Raw genomic sequence first — 20,488 nt, 5'->3', positions numbered from 1 at the left:
TCTTTAAAAGAAAGAATATTTGGGAATGAGCACCTAGGCCTCTACAAACAGACTATAATACAGTTTATACACTGAAATCTACCTTCCCAAGCTTATATTTCAGAGCTGAAACACTCTATGCATGCCACAATACTCACAATAGCATTCCAAGGAGCTACAAAGAAAATGGGGCTACTGCTCATACAAAATTTGATCTCCAGATATACAATACATTATTCTCAATCCTATTCAGAAAGTTCAGATAAAAGAGCTCTGTCCAGGACAGGACAACCAAACAGCCTGGCATAAAAGAAACTTTTCCTGTAAGTAGATCATAAACATTGTTTACATCTTCTAACTTCTCACTCACTCCCCTCCCTTCAAAAAGTAATTTTAAATATTTCACCTTCTCTAACTGTTTACAACCCTAAAGAATAATCTTTAATGACAGACCAGACATGAGAAGCAAAAAGGACAATTGTTGGTTAAGAAATTACTTTATAAGATAAGCTTAACAACTGCCTCATCAGAAGTTAAGAAATAAATTAACACTCTGAGGTGTTAGGTCAAGAGGCTGAAATGGTCCTATCTACATTCATTAAAGGAAAATTCAGGCTTCCATGCAATGCCTTGTTAAGGCTGACCTAGAACAGAGGCTAGATGGAGCTAAAGAATAAAGTAGCTATTTATTAAAAGGCCTCAATGGATACACCTTGGGCCCAAGATGAACCAAAATGGTCACAAAATGGACAACCAGTCACAGGGTCTCTCACTTTTATAAGTTCCGGTTCATTAGCATATTGGAGTTACTTGTTCAAGTTTTAAGTTATGAAGACCCAATCTTCTTGTTTTCCTCTCTTTAGTCATCCTTGTTTGCACTCTTGGGCCTGAAATGTTGGTCCCAAGCTAGAGAAGGAATTGGTTTTTTCTAGCTAGTCTGTGAAGAGAGCTTACCATCCCTTAATATGAAGCTCAGAACTACACACTAAAGCAGTATAGAATGTGAAAAATATAAAAGCTAAAACCTAATGTGTCACATCAAGTTCTTTCAGATTTTTTTTCCCAGCCATCACAGTTCTCCACAGAAATGCAGTTTCACAGCCCTCTGGGGTGCAGACCTATATGCCTTCTTCGAGGCTTCAGAGCCCCATTTTCTCACTACCCCTTGTTTATAAATCTTCAGCCTCCTGGGGAATCAGGTGTGCTTCCTATTATGCCTGTTAACCTTACACTCAAGAATCTCCTGCTGTTCAGTGAAGACTTCAGGAGGATTGCTGGCAGCTCAAAACTCCCTGTTTGCTGTTCCCCTCTGCAATCCCAGAAGCAGCAGGGTGTTCTAGTGGCTGGTAACCAGCTAACATTCACACAGCTATTTAAAAGGCAGTATTAGAGACTTAGAAAGATGAGATTGCTTCCATTGCTATCTGTCCTCTGTACACACTATAAAACAGTAGCATTCAAATCAGGGGCTGTTTGTGTATTCAGTTTCATTGACTCTTACTGCCACATGAGACACATGCAGGGAAAGCATTCTTAAACCTTTCCCTCATCCCCCCATGAATCCAAAACGTTATTGAATTTGCAAGACCGTTTTATGGAATGGGTGAGAATTAGAAAGAAGGCTCTGCTTCATTCCCTTCCCCACCATCTCAAGGATCATCCTGTATCCCTCATCCTTGACTTGTGACCCCTTCTGTTTCTCAGGCTGGCAAACAGAATTTTTATACTGTGTGTAAATAAAATCATGGTGTTGGAAAAAGAAATGAAGAAAACAGGGGAAAACATTATGAGTGCGGGGATTGCGGACGTTCCTTTGAAATTTTAGTTTGTTCAACATTTTACGTTTATAAGGGAGTTGATGTAGCTAGATTTGGTTTTGATTTCACCATTTTCCTACACCTTGCATCTTTATCTCACCTGTCTGTGTCTCTCTAGGACATCATACTATCTCTATGTTTAACTGGAGTTTTGCAAAAGCTGGCATTTTGAGAAGTTTGCTTATTATTACCTTGACACAGTTCAGGTAGTCCTCAGCAAAAATTTCATTTTATAACAGAGAAACCAAGAATATACCTGAAAGTAAACTATGAAGTGATTTTTCTGTTCCATTACCTTCACTTCAGTGTTTCAGCCATTCAGACAAGAAATCCTTATCAAATTATTTCTAAAATAACATAGAAATATCTTCTGAACACACTAAAACTGCAGTTTGCAATCATGTTAGGCCACCCTCTTTACACAACACAAGGTTATTTGCTTAAAGAAGGCATAATGCTTCTACAAAAACTGTGAGCAGCTTCTCTTTTAGTACCTATTTAAAATATGTGTGGTTCAGATTAACTGTACTGTAATACCACATTCGTTATTTCCATACCTTTCTATCTGATCTTCTAAAAGCTACATGCAATGTCTTCAGATGTTTTCCTACATCACCTGACAGAGAGAATTTAAATTATTTTTCTATATTAACTTCCAATAAGCAAAGTTCAAAACCAAAATTAGCACAACCACAATACTGGAGCTCAGCATGAGCCAACACACTCTGCTTCTCAGCTTAATACATTAGTTCTGCCAATCTCTCTGTTACAATGGGTACTGCAGTTCTCATGCTCAAACTAAATAACTTAAAACTACCTTAGGCATATCTATACTGCTAACTACAGTACAAACCTATGTCACAACTTCCCACAGGTTATCTCCAAAATACATAATGGCATTTACATACTGAAAACAGTATTGCAAGGACTACTCTGTTTAAATCCCTTTCCTTGCTGCCACTTCATCTTATCACACATCTCCTTTGTCCTCAGTTTCAAAGAGCTGTGAAATTCTTCCATTTCTTACATGAACATCTGAACCTCTTTCTTCACAGTCATTCTTCCCAACAACCCCACTAACTTATTTGGCTTTTCATCCTCTACATCTTCTTACAGCTGATACTGCTGTACCATCCAAGCACTCACAGCTCCTCCTTTACAGCTTTTCTAAAACAGGCTAATTGTTTTTTAAGTCAATGCCCTATGATCAATTTGGTCAGTTTTTAGAAACTGACCTGCCTAAAAAACTCCACCATAACATAGACAAGATAAGCTGGCAAAAGGCCCTGGCACACACTATAATTCAGCTGGCAAAATGCAGAAAAAAACCCAGAAGATAAAATTGCTATTTGGTCTTTGTCTTTTTTCTCTTCATTCCTTCATAGTTTATCAGAAAAATCTTTGGGGTAAAAGGCTCTGAATCTAATTCAGAAAAACACAGTGTTGCAAAATCTGACAACATTGTTACACTGATGCTTTTGTCATAATGCATTTATTCCCAGCTTTATTCCGAGACATTGCCAACAGTCATCCTTAGACTGTTCAGCTTCAAAACAGAATTCAAAAATGAAACATACGCAAGGCAATTTGTCAGCAATGTTTTTAAGACAACACCAAACCAGGAATATCCCTAAGAGAAACTTCTATTACTAGATATCTCAACATTGGGTAGGCAACAATGCCAAATAAAAATGAAATTCAGAATTTGATCATAACTGAGGGCAAAGACCTCTTTCTGATATATTCTACAGAGACTGCATTTTCTGCTTGTTCTGAAGGTAACTTAACTATATTTTTCTTTGACTTTTAAGTACTGTATTTATTAGGGTATTTGTTACAAACAAGTTGAGGCAAGACCAAAACAGTTCATTGCAGTTACCTCTGGAATTCACGGGAGACGTTTTTACCCTAGAAAAAGTCCTCTTCGAGCTCTTCTTGATTGTTGAATACCCAGAAAAATCCATTAATAGTTTTCACAGACAGCAGACTCCACTCAGCATGTACTGGATGAGAATCCTGTCAAATCTCTGTAGCCATTCCAATGGCAGCTGAAATTACCAGCATATTTTACCAGCTCGGTGGAACAAAACTAACGGTAACAGCAAAATTTTCTCTGGCCAAACTCTCTAAAACAGGTGTGTATGTTAAATAGCCGAATGCGATTTAAAAAGTGTCCATTGCAGCGCCGAACACTGCTCGCACTCGGGTTTGCTTTGTGTTCTAACACTGCCCTCTCGTGACAGAACACAGCTTTGCAAGCAGAGAGGATTTTTCCAAACCAGTATGAAAACAAGGATTTATGAGGTGCTAATTATCAGTGTCTGTCTCCATTAAAGACGTTAAAACAAGAGATGTAATAGTTCCTGTTATTATAATATCAAATAATAGCTAATATCAATGTTTCTCTTTATATGAATTCTCAACTTGGCCCTAATCAGTTCTACTAATATTTTCTGAGAGAAACCACAGGCATCTACATCAGTAAGCTGCTCTGTAGCAAGAATGTGTGTGAATTAATACCTCACTGAAATCTTGATCCATTAGTACATTAAGATTTAATTTCTGGTGCAAGACGTTCCTACACGCCTCTGTAGGAACAAAGGCTATTAAGACATTTTTAGTAGGGACCAAGTGCAAAATAACTTACTGCCCTTCTCATGGGAGAAAGCTCCCAATCACCAAAGATGACTAGACAGAAAGATAGCACATGGTAGCTGTTATACAATGCATGAATTCCTAGGCTTGATGAAATTTAAGTTTCCCAAGTACACAGATAAACATCTAGCATTTTGCATGTTTACATTAACACTGTAGGCATCATCATATAATCATAGAATAATTCAAGCTGCAAGAAAACTCAGGAGGTCATCTAACACAACCCACTGTTTATCTGAAGTATTAAACAGTGTCCAAATTAATTAGTCATGTCTAAAGACATTTTAACTAGTAGGAACCTAAATACCAAGTTAGCTTCTCTCCTTCTAGAAAGATGGAATAATCCTGTACTTTTACATGAGCCTACCAACTTGTAAACTCAGGTAAACATCTGTATCTGTCCTGCTCTGCTGGAAGTTTCTCATTAGCATTAGAGTCATATATGGTAAAATAGTAAGAGCAGAGCAATTAGTCATTATTATGACTTTGCAAAGGACCTTCACTCCTGGGTGATGTGATTGGAAAACGTGCTCCAAGCACCCCTACATCTTAAGCACTGGTCATCCATCCCCAGCTCAGGGCACAATGCTGTCAGCTGAGTGTGCCAGGGCTGCCCTGACAGCAATACAACACCATATTGCCTCCATCATCTGGCCTTGCAATGAGCACAGTAGGCAGGGAGTGCTAGCAAGTACTTCAATTCCAAGAATGACCAGTACCAGGCCAACAAGAAAGTACAGGCAAGACTGTACAGGCACGACATCCAAGAGCTACAGGCAGGAGAATGAGAAGGAGACTAAGAAAGGACAAGGAGGGGCATGGTATAAACCCAAAGCTGGAGCAAAACCAGAGGAAATGTTGGACTCAAACATGAAAGTTATTCAGACAAGAATGGTAAATGCATGGGCTGCCATGTTTTTGGCAGTGAGGCTGTATTCTAGGGCAGCAAGTTAGCGGTAAGAATTCAGTTAGTTGTTCACGTGAGAAGCAAATGCGAGGTAAGAAATAACTGCAGAATATAATTTCTAGAACTAGAATTACGTGAATTGTACTTCAACAGCTTCCTACTGGCAGGAAAATGAAGTTAACCTGAACAAGCAGAAAAAAATATTTACATTATATTCATTAAGAAACTGAAGTGTTCCATACTCCATGTAATGGAACAAATCAACACTCCAAAGAGATTCTTAATTTAACATCCAGATTGTGCAGATGTATTACTTTCTGAGTAAAGAGAATTGATTCTTCATAACAGTGTAGTGCCATCTTTTGGCAAACACTGGAAAATCCTGATTGCTTTAGATGTCCACAGAAAAGGGTCTCATAAGAGCCCAATACTGTTCCAAATTGTGACAATACCAATGACAGCCAGGCCATGCCAAGAATTGCTCAAATTAAGCTAATTATACTCCCAATCAATCTCTACTTAGTACAGTGGAGAGGTTGCTAAAAATACTATGAAAGAAGTTCCTTTTGCATCTACCATTCTACTGCAGGAAATAGAAAGACCCAGTACTCACACACTGCCTTGACTTGCATTCTGACCCAATTTCAGTAGTGATGTGATACTCCACAAAGTGAAAAAAAATGCAATTTCTGCTATGAGCAAAAAACTTTCCTCAATCAGCCAAACTTTGGGCAAAGAATACACCACCACCATCCCTCCCTACACATGCTATATTCAATCCAGGTGGGGAAAATGGGTAGTAGTCTCTGTAAGGTTCTGGATAGCTGTACTACTCATGCAAAGGCACAACGAGTCCTTTATCAGAGGCACAACCCCATGTCAAGCTACATCATGGGACAATCACTGGTCTCAAACATGGGAGCAGAGAAGGGACAGGATGCCTTCCCAGAAGACTAAGCTCACAGCAGCAAGTGCATGACATAGATAACATGGATGGGAGACTCTAGGAGAAGTATCTCATCCCTTTGGGTTTTTATTTACTCTAAATTTTATAAATCCAGGAGCACTAAGATGCTGAGAAACCACTATAAATTTGGGGAGAATCTTACTTGTTCTTCTGTTTCTCAATACTGAATAGGTATTACCTATAGGCTTCTTGTCCAACATGGCAGCAGTTCCAATAGTCTGCTATTAATACACTACTTCCCCATTTCTGCAGTGGAGACTGCATTATGCTGTTATAAGACTGCACTGCTAGTGGGTTTACTTTGAACTTCCTGAGCAAGAACTGAATTAAAATATTTCTAGGGAATGAATTAACAACTCTCTGATCTTTAGCAAAACTTCAGCACTACTAGAAAAGACAGAGGAGACTTGTTTCACATTGAAATGTAGACCATTTCCAGAGCATTACATTTCCGTTTCTTGAAATCAATGGCATGATTTGCCTTCCTTAGACTAAGGACAACTAAGACTCAAAGAGACTCAGAGAAACATACACATCCTTGTGATATGAAAAAATACCTGTATAGAATAGGTGTTAGTATCTACCTCACCATAAATGGTGTTCCTCCTTTGTACTAGTGACTGGATGGTTGCAATGAAAAATCTATTTTACCTGGTGGTTGCTTGTATCAGACACCTTCACATCCAGCGATCCTGTCAGGACAGCATACCAATTTGTCCCAATATCACCCTGACGGAATACTGGAAAGATGAAATCTTGTAAATAAGAGTTATCACTTTAAGTTTAGCAACAGTAAAAAACATTTTCTCACATATTACTGCAATACTGCAGTCTCTGCTGGCACCAACCTATTTGCCATAAGAGAAGTATTTACTATTACAGTAATACTTGCAGTGACACTGGAAAGCACATATTTTAGTAAACTAGTCAATACACTATGGAAACAATGAAAGCACCAGAACTGCTTCACTCTGCTCTCCAGTTTGCTTCTGTTCTACTCTTCTTTTAATTAATTAACCAACCAAAGAAACAAAACAAAAAAGGAAAAAGTTTTTCTGAAAAATGTCCCTTTGAAATTCACAATCTTCCAGTGCAGACACAGCTACCAGTAAGAGTTCTGGCTGAATAGCAACTGCAAGACTTTCATGTCCAGGCAGCATACCAACTGTATGATTACAAAGCATCAAAATCCCTGTTACTCTAAGCAAACCCCAGTGCTGCATGCCAGATTTACCTGAGGTGTTTCTGAGACTTTACTAATACCACAGGTTTTCATCAGCTATTCCCCTGGTATGCATTCCCATCACAGGACTACCATTAATTTCCATCTCAGCTACACAGACCAAGCACGGCTGTGCACCTACATCAGGCCCATGGGCTGCCAGTGCAGGCATGGAGCTGCTGCACCTCTCAGCAGTTTGCAGCTCTGCAGGCCTGGCTTGTGCCAGGGTGCCTGGAAACCACACACTATCAATGATGTGCCTCGCTGACACACCTTTGCCCCTGACAGCACAAAGCACTGGCAAAAGCGATCGATAATACATTTACAGGGGAAGAACGAGGCTTAAGTCCAATGACTGGCTTGTAATCTTTCAACAGAACAGTGGCAGAGTCTTACATCCTACTGTATGCCCTGTTACCATAGATTCCCTACACACTGCCTTTGTAGAGCAAGCAGCACTTCAGTCCTGCCTTGCCCCATGACTGTGACTATAAACATTCCACTGATTCTGCTCTCATCAATCTCCTAAAGACAATCACAGTCTAACCCCCAAGTTAATCTACATAAAATACATAATCATATGAAGCTGTCTTACATGTGATTCCCTTTTCCAGATTTTCATAATATCCACAGAGACATATCTGCTGGAGAAGGTTTGGATGAAATTTCTCAAAAGCTTTTACTTCTTTCAGTCGTGTGAATATTATATCTACATCTTCACTAGAACGTTCCAAAGGCCTGCAAGAAAACAAAAGACAAGGGCTTAATCAGTAAAACATCTCCATGCATGCACCAAACTTAAAAATGCTTGCATTAAATATCACACCATAATATAAACAAATTAAAATGCATTTTACAACTACATAATGAAGTTCTTCCAAGACATCATAACAACTGCCTTTTATCAACTTGAGCATGATTCTTATCACTTCAACACAGGCAGTGTCCAGAAGCCACTTAGCATCAGTGTCTCAATGCAGCATCACTGTACAAGTATACATGATGATACAGTCCTTATCCTAAAGATCTTAGAATATATAGTTTTAGGTTTGTAAGAAAACATTAACAAACAGATGTCCAAACACACAGAGGTCTGTGGAATCAGTGCCCAAAACAAATGTTCTCTGTCTGGCTCAATGTAAAGGATTAGATACCAACAGTAACTCCTACATCCAAGCTTCTCTCCTGCATTTTACTGACTACAAACTGACTTTCCTCTTCTCACTTTCAAGGAAGAAGGAAGACTTTAATACATATATTCTCTTCTATGAAGTTTCTGTCTCTTAGTGTTGGACAAATTCAATATGCAAGAAAGAATCTTTATTTTTCATCGGTAACAGTCACGAGTTTTAATTCCAATATTTTAAATATTTTAAACCTTTGAGAGCAACACCTTTAAAAAAAATATTTCAAGACAAATAAAATTGCAGAGCTCTCTACAACAAAGTAGCATGTGGACCAGCAGTCCAGCAACTTCAATATATTACTACATATTTATGAAAATAAAGTGAATTAGTTCTGTAACACTTTAAATGTGATTATCAAATATTATGAATCAGCAGGTAAGCCAAACACTAGCTGACAGCATTTGAAAAAAAAATTATAACAGACTAAATGTAAACCACTAAGGACAGAAAGAAACAGAATTTTACTAGGACATCGCTGGATCAGATGAAGAAATTATTCATGTGTAAAGGCATAACAGAAAGAGAGATAATTGCTAGTAATCATTAGACTTATCACTCACTCAAATGTTGCTAGTTAATTTTACTGACAAAAATGTCCTTTTCACCAGTGGGTGAGCTTCTAATGAACAGAAGTCAGGTAGCTACAATGAACAAAGACTAAATTCACAAATACATATCTATATTCACCTTATTGTTATACTAACAGTGTAAACACTCTTTCCAACATGATTTTTTAAAGATTCCTCTTTGAAATCAAAGACTTTAAGGAATCCAAATCTTTGTCTCAGTGAAGAAACCCAGATCCTACTTGCAATGAATCTCAGTATCTCATCTTTCTTATTAAATTATGTCTAGGAGGGATTAAATCTCTATTCTCGTTTATACTCCAATTTACCCTTATTAACTACAGATGAGAATAATAATTCTCTGGTGTATGCACTTGCTTTTACATCACAGTGACATCCTCTTACCACTTCAAACTACAATCAACTACAATAGCTCTCTTTTGAAATATTTCATGTAAGATTTTCACCCATTTCTTTTTTTCTTGACTGTGCACTAGCTGACAAGTACTAATAAGCATTACCTCTCTTGTCAAAATCCTTTTAAGAAGATTAGGAGGTGCAGCTTGCAAACAGATTTACAATCTACTTATACAAGATCCCTACCCAAACTACACTAACTCTTGAAACACGAACTACGTTAATTTACAGACTCTCAAAAAATAACAGCAAAACCAAACAACTCAAAAAGGTGAGATCATTCTCAGAAAATCATCCAGTACAAGATTTAGCTGTTTGGTTTAGATAATGAATGCTTATTCATAAAAATTAACAAGGATTCAACTTGTTTGACAACAAGATGCCTTTGGATTTTTTCAGAGTTCCTGGGAAACGTCCTCAGTGTTAAGGAGTAAGGAATTAACAACAGGTTTCCCAAGCTGAGGTGGCCCTTATCTAGGAGCACATGAAATTTTGCCTGTGTAAAATTTCAGACTGCAGTGTAACAGTGGTATTAGTAGCACTTGAACTCATTTCTATTAAGTGTTTATAATCTATAGCAATGAATCTGGTTTCAAAAGCCAGTATTAGTATTAGTTACTGAGCAAAATGTACCATGGCATCAATCAACTGCTTTTCCAGAGACCTACAAACCTCAGGCAAAGTTTGACCATTTTCTACAAAGCACCTTTTAATAAAATTATCATCACAGTAACTTGCAATTATCATTAACTTGACATTAATTATCATTAACTTAACATGAATCTATTTATGATGCCAAATTTTGTTTTCTGTTTCCTAAGTACAAGCTCCCTAACCTGGAACATAAATAGGACAGGACAACATAAATTTGTTTCTTCATCATAGCTATCTTACTGTAAACTTGTTTTTTGTAAGGCATAGTTCGGAGTAATACTTAAACAGCTAATGTTGTAATATAGTCTTTAGACCATTAATGATTCAATCTATTAATAGAAAAGTACTACTGCTGGCAGATGGAGAATTAGTCAAGCTTTATTTTCACTGTAGTCACCCTTTAAAAAGGCAATGGTATTAATCCAAAAAGGAACCATTCCCCAGAACACAAAGATACGCTGCAGAAGTCAATCCCAAGGAATATCCCTACACTCCCAATATGGCACCAAAAGCCCCTGGAAGGCTTTTCCAGATACCTCATCAGAGTACCTAAAGACAGTTCTCTGTGATCACCACTGCTCAATCTCACTGGGTTTAGCCCTCCTCTGCGGAGCTACTGCTGGTGCAGGTTTATTTCTGTTCTGTTACATTGATGCTGATGCTGCTGAAGTATCCGTTCACTGCTGATGCTGCAGAGTTAGGATCTCATATCCACGAGCAAAGAAAGTCAAAAAATTCATTTCAGTGGGTCTTCAGCTACCACTTGATTTACTGCTAAAGTTTCTGTCCTGTACCCATTTCTGAAATCTCAAGACCAATGTATGGAATTAGGACCACAGGTTAATCAAAAAGAATTACCAAATATATTAATCCAATTAAGATTCTCCAGCTCTCATCTGGTAGATGTATGAGCTGGAGTAAAAGCATTTTAAGGCAAGTGAAGCACCTCCTCCCTAGACCACCTCACCCAATTTAAAATAAAATTTAAGTCAAACTGTGCTGACATCTCATTTCACTGTAGCCTAAGCCAAGGGGGCACTTCAAGAGTAGCAAAGCAGGGCTACCAAATAAATTATTAGGAAGGGATGAAAACCAAGAGTAACCCTACAAGCCTTTCTGCTTTGTTTGACCCCAAAATACCTTCTTATTTATATTACTAATTTCTCTCTTCAGAGCAAGTAGGTGATTAGGCAGCAGTAATGTTTTCACAGACATAATCTATCTTCTGCTTCTTCAATACAACATCACAGCTACATATACAAGTGATAGCATCGATGCTAGTTACACATTTCTATTCAATTATGTCAATAAGGCATTTTTTAAAGATTATTTTACCCCTCCTTATTTGGATGTGAAGATTTCAGGAGCATATTTTATAGAGACAAAACAATTTTCTTGACAACGTCCACTTGACTACCTATGAAAGGCAATTATAAAGAAAATCTGTCCCATGTCTAGCATCATAAGGCTGTTAAGCTCAACATGAGCTGGCAGTGCTGGCAGCCCTGAAAGCCAACCACATCCTGGGCAGGATCAAAAGCAGCATGGCCAGCAGGTCCAGGGAGATAGTTCTCCCCTTCTACTCTGCTCTCATGAGACCCCACGTGGAGCACTGCTCTCAGCTCTGGAACCCCCATCATAAGAAGAACATGAACCTGCTGGAGCAAGTCCAGAGGAGGAGCATGAAGGTGATGAGAGGGCTGGAGCTCCTCTCCTATGAACACAGGCTGAGGGAGAAGGCTCCAAGGAGCCTTTTAGAGCACCTTCCAGTACGCCTACAAGAAAGCTGGAGAAGGACAAGACATGTTGCGACAGGTCAAGGGGGAATGGTTTTAAACTGCAAGAGGATAGGTTGAAATTAGGTATTAGGAATACATTTCAAATTCTGAGTGGTGAGGCACAGGAACAGTTTGCCCAGAGACACTATGGATGCTTCATTCCTGGTAGTGCTCAAGGCCAGGCTGGCTAGGGCCCTAAGCAGCCTGGTCTAGTGGAAGCTGCCCCTGTCCATGGCAAGAGGGGTTGGAATGAGACAATCTAAGGCCCTCTCCAACCCAAGCCATTCTATAATTCTCTCTTGTATTTTGAAATGTAAACTACTCAAGCTCAAAAGTTCAAATACAAACAGAGGATAACTGTTACAAATCTTCACACACAACCCAGGCAAAGTATTTCCTCTCACATGTAATATACATAGCTCTATAAAAGAACCGATTTTGATTAAGTATTTGAATATTTATGTAGGATGTTATGAAAGACTTGTTAGCCTAAAAGAAAGAAACAAGTTGGAGTTTTTTTAATTTGCTTTTGTTAACTTAATCCAGCTATAAACGATTACTTTCTGTTATCACATGTCCTTTTCTTTACTTTCTTCCTCATAGTGCGTTTGACATTTGAGACCAAAAAAAACCAGAATATATGTGGTTTTACCTTCTTTGACAAGATGCCTCTAGAATTTTAATTTTTTTTTTTATAAAATGTGTTCAAAAACCTGAATCATACTCTAACTGAATGAAAGCACTGAATTCCCTTCTCTTGATCTTTTTAACTTTTTAAAACAGCAGTATTTCAATTCAGACAGCAATGAACAGCCCACGAAAGATGAGCAGATGGATCTATTTCTTCCACTGTTGAGACTGTAGAAAACAGCTAAAACACTAGAACAGACAAATAAAATGAGTTCATTGCTGGGTTAAAACCAAAGCATCAATGCAAAGATGCAAAGGCAAACTCTACAAGCTGGAAAATACCAGTAACCCCTACCATGGGCCATTTAGTGAATTTAACAGTACTTTAAAATATACTCAGCTGTGAAACATGAGCAAGTAGACAGCACCAAGGAATGCCAAATAAAACCAGATCATTTCTCTATGATCCCTGTACTTTCTTCTGACCTTTCCTGACATCCAGAAAAACAATGCTGTAGGATGTAGAAAAATACCAGTACCAACAGACCATCTTCCCTTAGTGAGAGCAGGACAATATTGCAACTCTCTCCTCCACACAATGCTGTAAGACTCTTGACTTTTCATTTCTCTTTGAGAAAGGAAAGTAAGAGTGGAATACCAGTGATCTATCAAAGCATTTTAGATTAGTGTAGTAAGGCACTTAAATGCTAACAATAAATAAAGTTACTTTTAAACTGAAGCAGTTTCCAGATAAGGGTTTATTTCAATGGCAACAGAAGATAATTAACTCCCACCAAGAGCACTTTTCCCTTTTTAGAGTGGTATTACCAAATCTGTTTTCAACACTCACATTTCAGATCCTCTTTCCATTGTAATGGGAAAAGCCTCATCATGAGGCTTTTAAACAATAATCACATTACTATTCTTTTCTCTTGAATGTCATTTTAAGAGACTTTAGGATTACAATTCTCATTTCCTCTGACAAAATAGAAATAGAATTTTATTTAAACACTCTTTCCTAGGACTCTTACACACCTAAATAATTCTGGAGTTTAGATTTAAAAAAAAAAAAAGGCAACCCAAGTAAAATTGCTCATGCTTAATTTTCAGTTAATTACTGCTATCACCTACACTGAGAATCCCTGTGATAATCTCTCAGGTCCTGTACATGAGGTACAAGAAATATTGTAGATAATCCTCTACACAGATATCAAATGTCCAGCCAGTTAAATGCAGACTGACTGGCTGCCAGCTGCAGTCAGACAGAATTTGTTAGAGTTGAGTTCTGTCTTCTTTAGTGAGGACAAAAGAAAGGCAAATATAAGGGACTCTCCTTTACCTACCTCATTATCATATTACTCAATTAATTAATTTTGATCAATACACTGAAAAATTATTGGAGAGTTAAACAGAGCAACCGTGTGCTCATTCCTTTACATACCCTGATGCATCCTTCCAAAATTATGCATCCTTCCAAAAGATCAATTCTTAGAACTGTATATACAGTAGAATGGCAAAAGGTGTATTTATTAACTGATTATATTAATAAAGATTTCCCTCCGTTTAAAAATACACTACCTGAACAATACAGATCTAATAGGAAATAGACTCCTTCCCACCTTCATTTGCTGTCTAGAAAGACAGAGTAATTCAAGAGAAATCAAAATGCAGAATTATGCTCCTTCATTTGTGAGAATCTTTATATATTACAGATGCTTTATAATCAAGATGTGACTAAATCATATTGAATTAAACCTCCAAATTTCATAAACATAAACTGGAGCTCAGGACAGTTAAAATTCCATTTGACAGAAGTAAATCCAGATGAAATTACATTAACCAGCACTATAGCTTCATAATAAACATTAAAAGCACTTTAATATAAAGACAGACTCTGAGATACACTGCAAATGAAATCTGTAATTGATGCAAGTGATGATATCTGTAGATTCAAACTCTGGCCACCACTATTTACCAATAACACCATGCCAAACGTACCTCTCCTGATTTAGGATCTGCATTGTAACAGCTAGTGAAAATTTAAAATTTCCAGCAACAATGAAAGACGTTTTGCAGATTTACATTTGCATGCATTTTGACAACTGACAAATTCAAGGATGAAAGGGAAAATCAGTTCAGGAAACAGTTACAGATATTGATAAAGCAGCAGAAATAGTAACTGATCATGACAAATACAGAGCAGAAAATACAGCCCAAAGGAAGCATCATTAGAATGATAAGTTTTGTTAAATGCTTTAATGTTAAATTGTAAGATGGAGACAAAAACAGATGTTATGCTAGATAAGAAGAATACGTGTATTTGGAAAATATCTGGTGACTGATATCAGGTGACTGATATAACACCTGACTTTGAGGGCACAATTTCAATTAGCTGGTTTGTTGCTTTTTTTATTCCTTTGCTGGAATATGGAATTTTGTTATAAAAGAAATTTAATCAGCTCAGAGTACAGGATTTTACAGATCAAATCCTAACAACATGTCAGAAAGAACTCAGGCAACAAGAGTTTAAACATGTTTCCAGCATCACCTGGTGAAAGAGAAAATCTACAGGTGCACATGTAGCATACCAATCATGCAGCCACTTCACCAGACTACCAACTACATTTGCATGTATCATGTCCTGTCAGACATGGGCACATACTGCCTTGCTCTGCTGGGCTATGACAATGTTTACACACGCTGGGGTAATCACTTCCTCTTAACACCTGTCCATAGCACAAGTGTGTAACTTACTGCAATCACATGTAACAAATGGAAGCCAATCCTGCAAATGTGTAAACCAGAGAGCAAAAATAAAACAGTTTGTTAAAAATACAACTCCAGCTCTCACTAGGATTTAATCTGAATTTCATGAAATGCACAGACCTACAAACAATTATTTTGGTTTTTCTAAGAAAACATGGAAAGGAAAAAGCTTTTTTATTATTCATCAAAGACTGCACCTTTGCACTGAACTAGAAAATGAGGTGCATGATGTGGAAAGATAAATCTGTTATTCATCGCTCTCAGAAGACTGCACCCTCACATGAGTGCTAGAAAGCACTTGGGCAAAGTCTGTACAGCTCTGAGTTTCCACATCCACTGCAGTGCCTTCTGCTGCTATATCCCCACATAGACTTGATCCAAGCATATACCAGCTTAGTCATACAGCACACAGAGAGAAAACACAAAGCACACTAGCCAACCGGAACTGCAGTGTATATCCATGATTTTGTTCAGATGCAAACTACATGAAAATGGGGATATTCCTATGGATTTGTTACAAATAAAAAGCAAGGGAGGATTTTATATAGAAGACAGTGTAAGTTTTACGACTGCACAAAAATATATATTTTAAATAAAACAGCATCATAATGCAACTGTATTCATAATATTGCCTGATTATAAATCTATATCCCATTATCTTTGACATAACTAAAGGTTATAGAGGATGACAAGCATTTTCTCCATTTATTCTACAATTCTCTCAGAATATCAATTCTTTATTCTAGCCTATCTGTATGCTCACAAGGGATCACTTGTTTACTACTAAGCAAACAAAGCTTGCATCTCAAATACATGTTACACTGAACTAAAAAACCAAATCCTGATTCAAATATGTCGCTGTTATGTAGCTTCAATCTGAATTTACATTCAAATCTGTGGGAGGAACAGGTCTGAGATACTACCCGGTATGCATTATTTCAGATTTTTTAAACATAAATGATGCAAGACTAACAAGCATGACCAGGTCATAAAGGCTCAGTATGTACCGTATGTGCTTCAAAAGCCCATTCCTACTTAAATAATTTATAAGTCATAAGGAAAAGATCATAACATTCTTGACACAACAGGCCAGTGATGTTACATGCTTTGCCCTGTGATCCACTCCTCCAATCTATCAAGGTACTGAAGGTTACATTTAATTCAGAGAAAAACACCAGATGCCATAGCCAGGTATGAAATCCTGGGATCTCTAGCAGTTGTGCAGGCTGTACATCCCTAAAAGCTTGCATCTGAATCCAATTAAAACTAGTAACTGAATTCATAAATGTGACCAGATTTAGAGAAATAATAGCTATGTAAAAAATACTTTGTTTCCCATCCAGTAAAGATACCATCAACTCGTAAATTTCCTGGTCAGATGGTTTTTGGTGTGAAAGAACACATGAGAATAGAGAAGACATTCTTCCTAAGTTAACTGTATACACATGCAAAAATCAGTGACCCTTTTAAATTATGTGCAGAGCAGACATACAGAAAAGATTGGAGGGATACTTCTGCTGCCTAAGAAATCAGTGGTAAGGTAGTAACTATTACTTCAAATGTAAAAGGACTGGTTTCCTCAAGAGAAAAATTATTCATATCTCCAGGTATAACCAGGATATACAGTTGCTCACTGCTGATACTCTCTCTCTCTCTCCTGTAAAATTTAAATATTCTTGCTAGAGCATAGCATTCTGAAATTTTCCTTTACACTTGTAACTTATATATAAATACTGCCCCACATATTTGATTTTCAAGTGTGGGTCTTTGACGTTTGTGGCTAGTAACTACACAGAGAAGCCGCGTGGAGAAAGCACTGGTAGCCCCAGCCCACAGGACCCTACCAAGTAATAACATTTCTCCTGTAACATTTTGGCAGTTCTTCATTTTTATATGTGCTCTAATTTTAAATGTTAGTAGTTCCACTTTGACACATGATTTGGGGGAAAACCTGAAGAACAATGCAAAATACATTAATTTCTATACATTGTGTATTTTGTTATTTCCATTTTGAATTCTTTTTTTTCCCACATAATTATACTGGATAATCCATATTACATGTTATTTTAATTGTCTTTGTTGAGGTTCACTTAGCATTCTAAAGCATACCAGTTAGAACCGTTTTCCTCCTGGAAATATATTCATTGACTTAAACATATTAAAACTCTATTTATTATTTAGTAAAAACACATGGCACCCTAAATCTACTCATTAAATGATCCCATATGCACAGAATTCACACTTGGGATAGAAAATGCTATACAATTTTTAAAAGGTTTAAAATACATAGACAATGACAATAATTCAAATTACTACACTGGTAAGATTATCTATAGAAAATAAATGCACTTTAGTGCATACAAGTGTGTAGGTTAATTAAAAACACTTTATCTTTGTTTTTAGGTGGAAAATCAGAAGCAAATGCATAAGTGTACTTCCTATGATCACAAAGCAGAGCACAGCAGATACCAGGAAAAAACCTAGAATCCTTCACGTTATGGGTTTGTCCTACATATAGGCTGGAAAACGGTAAGGCACAATTCTTAAGAGCACTTGGAACTGATTCTTTTCACTCCATAAATTGGTGCTACTAGCTTACTCCAAATAGCAAAAAGTGAAAGGAAAGTTTCACCTTAATAGTTCTAATGAAATTTGTGTTAAGAAAGGGTCAGTTTATTAATTATGACAGAGAGATTTCTAAATGAAATGCCACACATATGTTTCCTAAATACATCATCTACTCCCCAAGGCTATCTTCTTCATTAAGCCCTGAATTTTAGTCCACAGTTTGAATCTCAGAGTGTATTGCAGGTAGGAAAACAGAAAAAACAGGATCACCAACCTAAAAGTACTGGGACTCATACTCCTTCACATCTGCTCAATGTCAATTTACAGAGAGGCCTCACTTTGGCTCTTAGCTAGATTATCATCAACAGTTCTGTTTGTATTTACCTTATGAGTGCTTTTAACATTTATACACATTATTTGATCTCTAAGAGGTCAGTCTTAACTCACATGTTACAGAGGAGGATCAGGGTCTGTGGTAGGTGTCTAGCCCAAAAGTTTCATTAACTTACAGTTTGCTACCTGGACTGTTAAGGAAAACCTAATCATAAGTGTAGTCCTACAAGACTAAGAGTTACCTGAAAAGGGGGAAAACGATGAGAAGGGGAAGGTCCCCTTTATGTGCACAAAGGCTTCTCTCCACATCATAGCCCAAATGATGCCACCTGTCAAAAGCTGGCTCAGGATGCTCAGCTAACTGCAATACACCACATAAGGCAATTCTCTCTGGTAGCTTTCTTTTGAGCTCCATTGGGTATGGTCTACATTTTTGTTAACTAAATTCCTAGACAGGAGACACAGTGAGTGTTCAGACATTAAATGACTTCTGAACGAATCCAAGAATCAAAGCTATGAATACATCAAAGGGCGTTCAAACTACCACGCGACTCGACATTGCGAGACTTAGGGCTCCAGCACCCGAGAGAAAGCACTGCAGAGAATTTTTAACGTTACTTTTTTAATAATAATTTGCCCGTATTTTTGGCAGCGCGCACACCATCTCTGAGCACACGTCAGCCAGCCGTGCCTCCCACCCATGCGGTGCCGCCGCCCGCCCGCACCTGACCCGCAGCCCGGGGACAAGCGCGGGCCCCGGGGCGCCGCAGCGGGGACAGGAGGGACTCGTCCTTTCCCGTCCGCCTTGCGACGATGCTGGGCGGGGGCGGTGCGGCCGCTGCGGGAGGCGGGGGCGGTGTGCCGAGCGGAGGAGAGGCAGCGGCCGGTGCGCCGGGGCGCCGTGAGGGCAGGTGAGGGCGGACGAGGGCAGAATGCAGCGGGTCTGCCATGGCCGATACGGCGGGTCCCCGGCTGGCAGCCCCAGGCCCTCTCCCCGCGCCAGAGCTCCCCCTCCTCCACCACGTGCAGTATCTTCCCGGCGGGGAGCAGCAATCCCTACGGGGACTGCCTGTCCCCTCCGCTGCCCGGAGTATTTTCAGCCCTCATCCTCGCCCGCCGCCCTGGCTTCCCCCAGGCGTTCTGCTTCCCACCTGCACGCTCCTTATGTAAGGCAGGATCTGATGGAGAGCGGGGATGGGGATGTCGGCGCAAACACACACACATACATATACGTGCATACACACAGCATCCCTCCGCAGCCGCTCCTGGGAAGATGCCGATACCTTTTATCCAGGCACGCGATCCACTCGCCGGAGGACGAGGAATGGGAGGCGTGAGCGGCGACCATGTTGGACCGGGATCAGGTTGCCGCGCACCCGGCTGGCGGCGGCTCCCCCCGCCCGCGCGCCGGTCGGTCCGTCCGTCCGTCCTCGCTTCCTCCCTCCGCGCACGGCGCGATGGGCTCGCCCAGGCCCCGCCGCAGCGGCCGAGCGGGTCCGCCCGCCGCCCTCACGGGCCCGCCCGCGGCCGGGCTGCGACCTGCGGCCGCGGAGACACCCGGCCCCGCTTCAGCGCAGCCGGCAGGGAGCGGCCGGGGCGGGGGGGAGGAAAGAAGTCACTCCCCTTCTAAAAGATGGTGTTCCCCTCCTGCTTTCCTGAGCTCAGTGCCCACACCTGAGCCCGGCTTAGTGATCCCTCCCCTTGCTTCACTTTGACTTGGTTTCAATTGGAGAGGCAATACAAGCGCTTTAATTGAAATAAGCAGCTCAGGAGTATTTTATCGGCCCTCCAGAGCATTGTGTGTCTGTCCCGTTCCCCCGCCCCCAGCAATAAAAGCACAGTGAGTGAGTGAAAGGAAGGTGCAGTCCACATTACAGGATTTTTCCTAGACCCTTCCTCCAGTCTGCTCTCACATCCCATGAAACTGTGTGCTAAAGTCTCTCATTTCTTGTGCGTGTAAAATGAGCTGGGCAGCACAGCCTGTGAAGAGGATTTGGCGTTTGGAAAGAACCCAACACATGGCATGAGAAAGGTGAGTCCAG

General features: G+C 39.4%; 1 protein-coding gene across 7 annotated transcripts in view; it reads right to left on the bottom strand.

The window, feature by feature from the left end:
* The window catches only part of RAPGEF4 (Rap guanine nucleotide exchange factor 4), a gene marked incomplete at its 5' end in the record, with an annotated part of 141,706 nt that extends 121,912 nt beyond the window's left edge, over positions 1-19,794 (bottom strand). For all 7 annotated transcript variants that reach the window (XM_084209688.1, XM_084209690.1, XM_084209693.1 and 4 more), the window contains 3 exons: positions 6,977-7,065; positions 8,143-8,285; positions 19,730-19,794. In XM_084209688.1, coding sequence (XP_084065814.1) covers positions 6,977-7,065; positions 8,143-8,285; positions 19,730-19,794 — 297 coding nt within the window. The remainder of the gene's footprint in view (positions 1-6,976; positions 7,066-8,142; positions 8,286-19,729) is intronic.
* Positions 19,795-20,488: the final 694 nt, after the last annotated feature.

This window comes from Fringilla coelebs (genome assembly GCF_963513975.1).
Source record: "Fringilla coelebs genome assembly, chromosome: 7".
NCBI classification, from domain to species: domain Eukaryota; kingdom Metazoa; phylum Chordata; class Aves; order Passeriformes; family Fringillidae; genus Fringilla; species Fringilla coelebs.
Note: the sequence above shows the minus strand (reverse complement) of the source record. Positions and strands in the feature narration are given on the sequence as shown.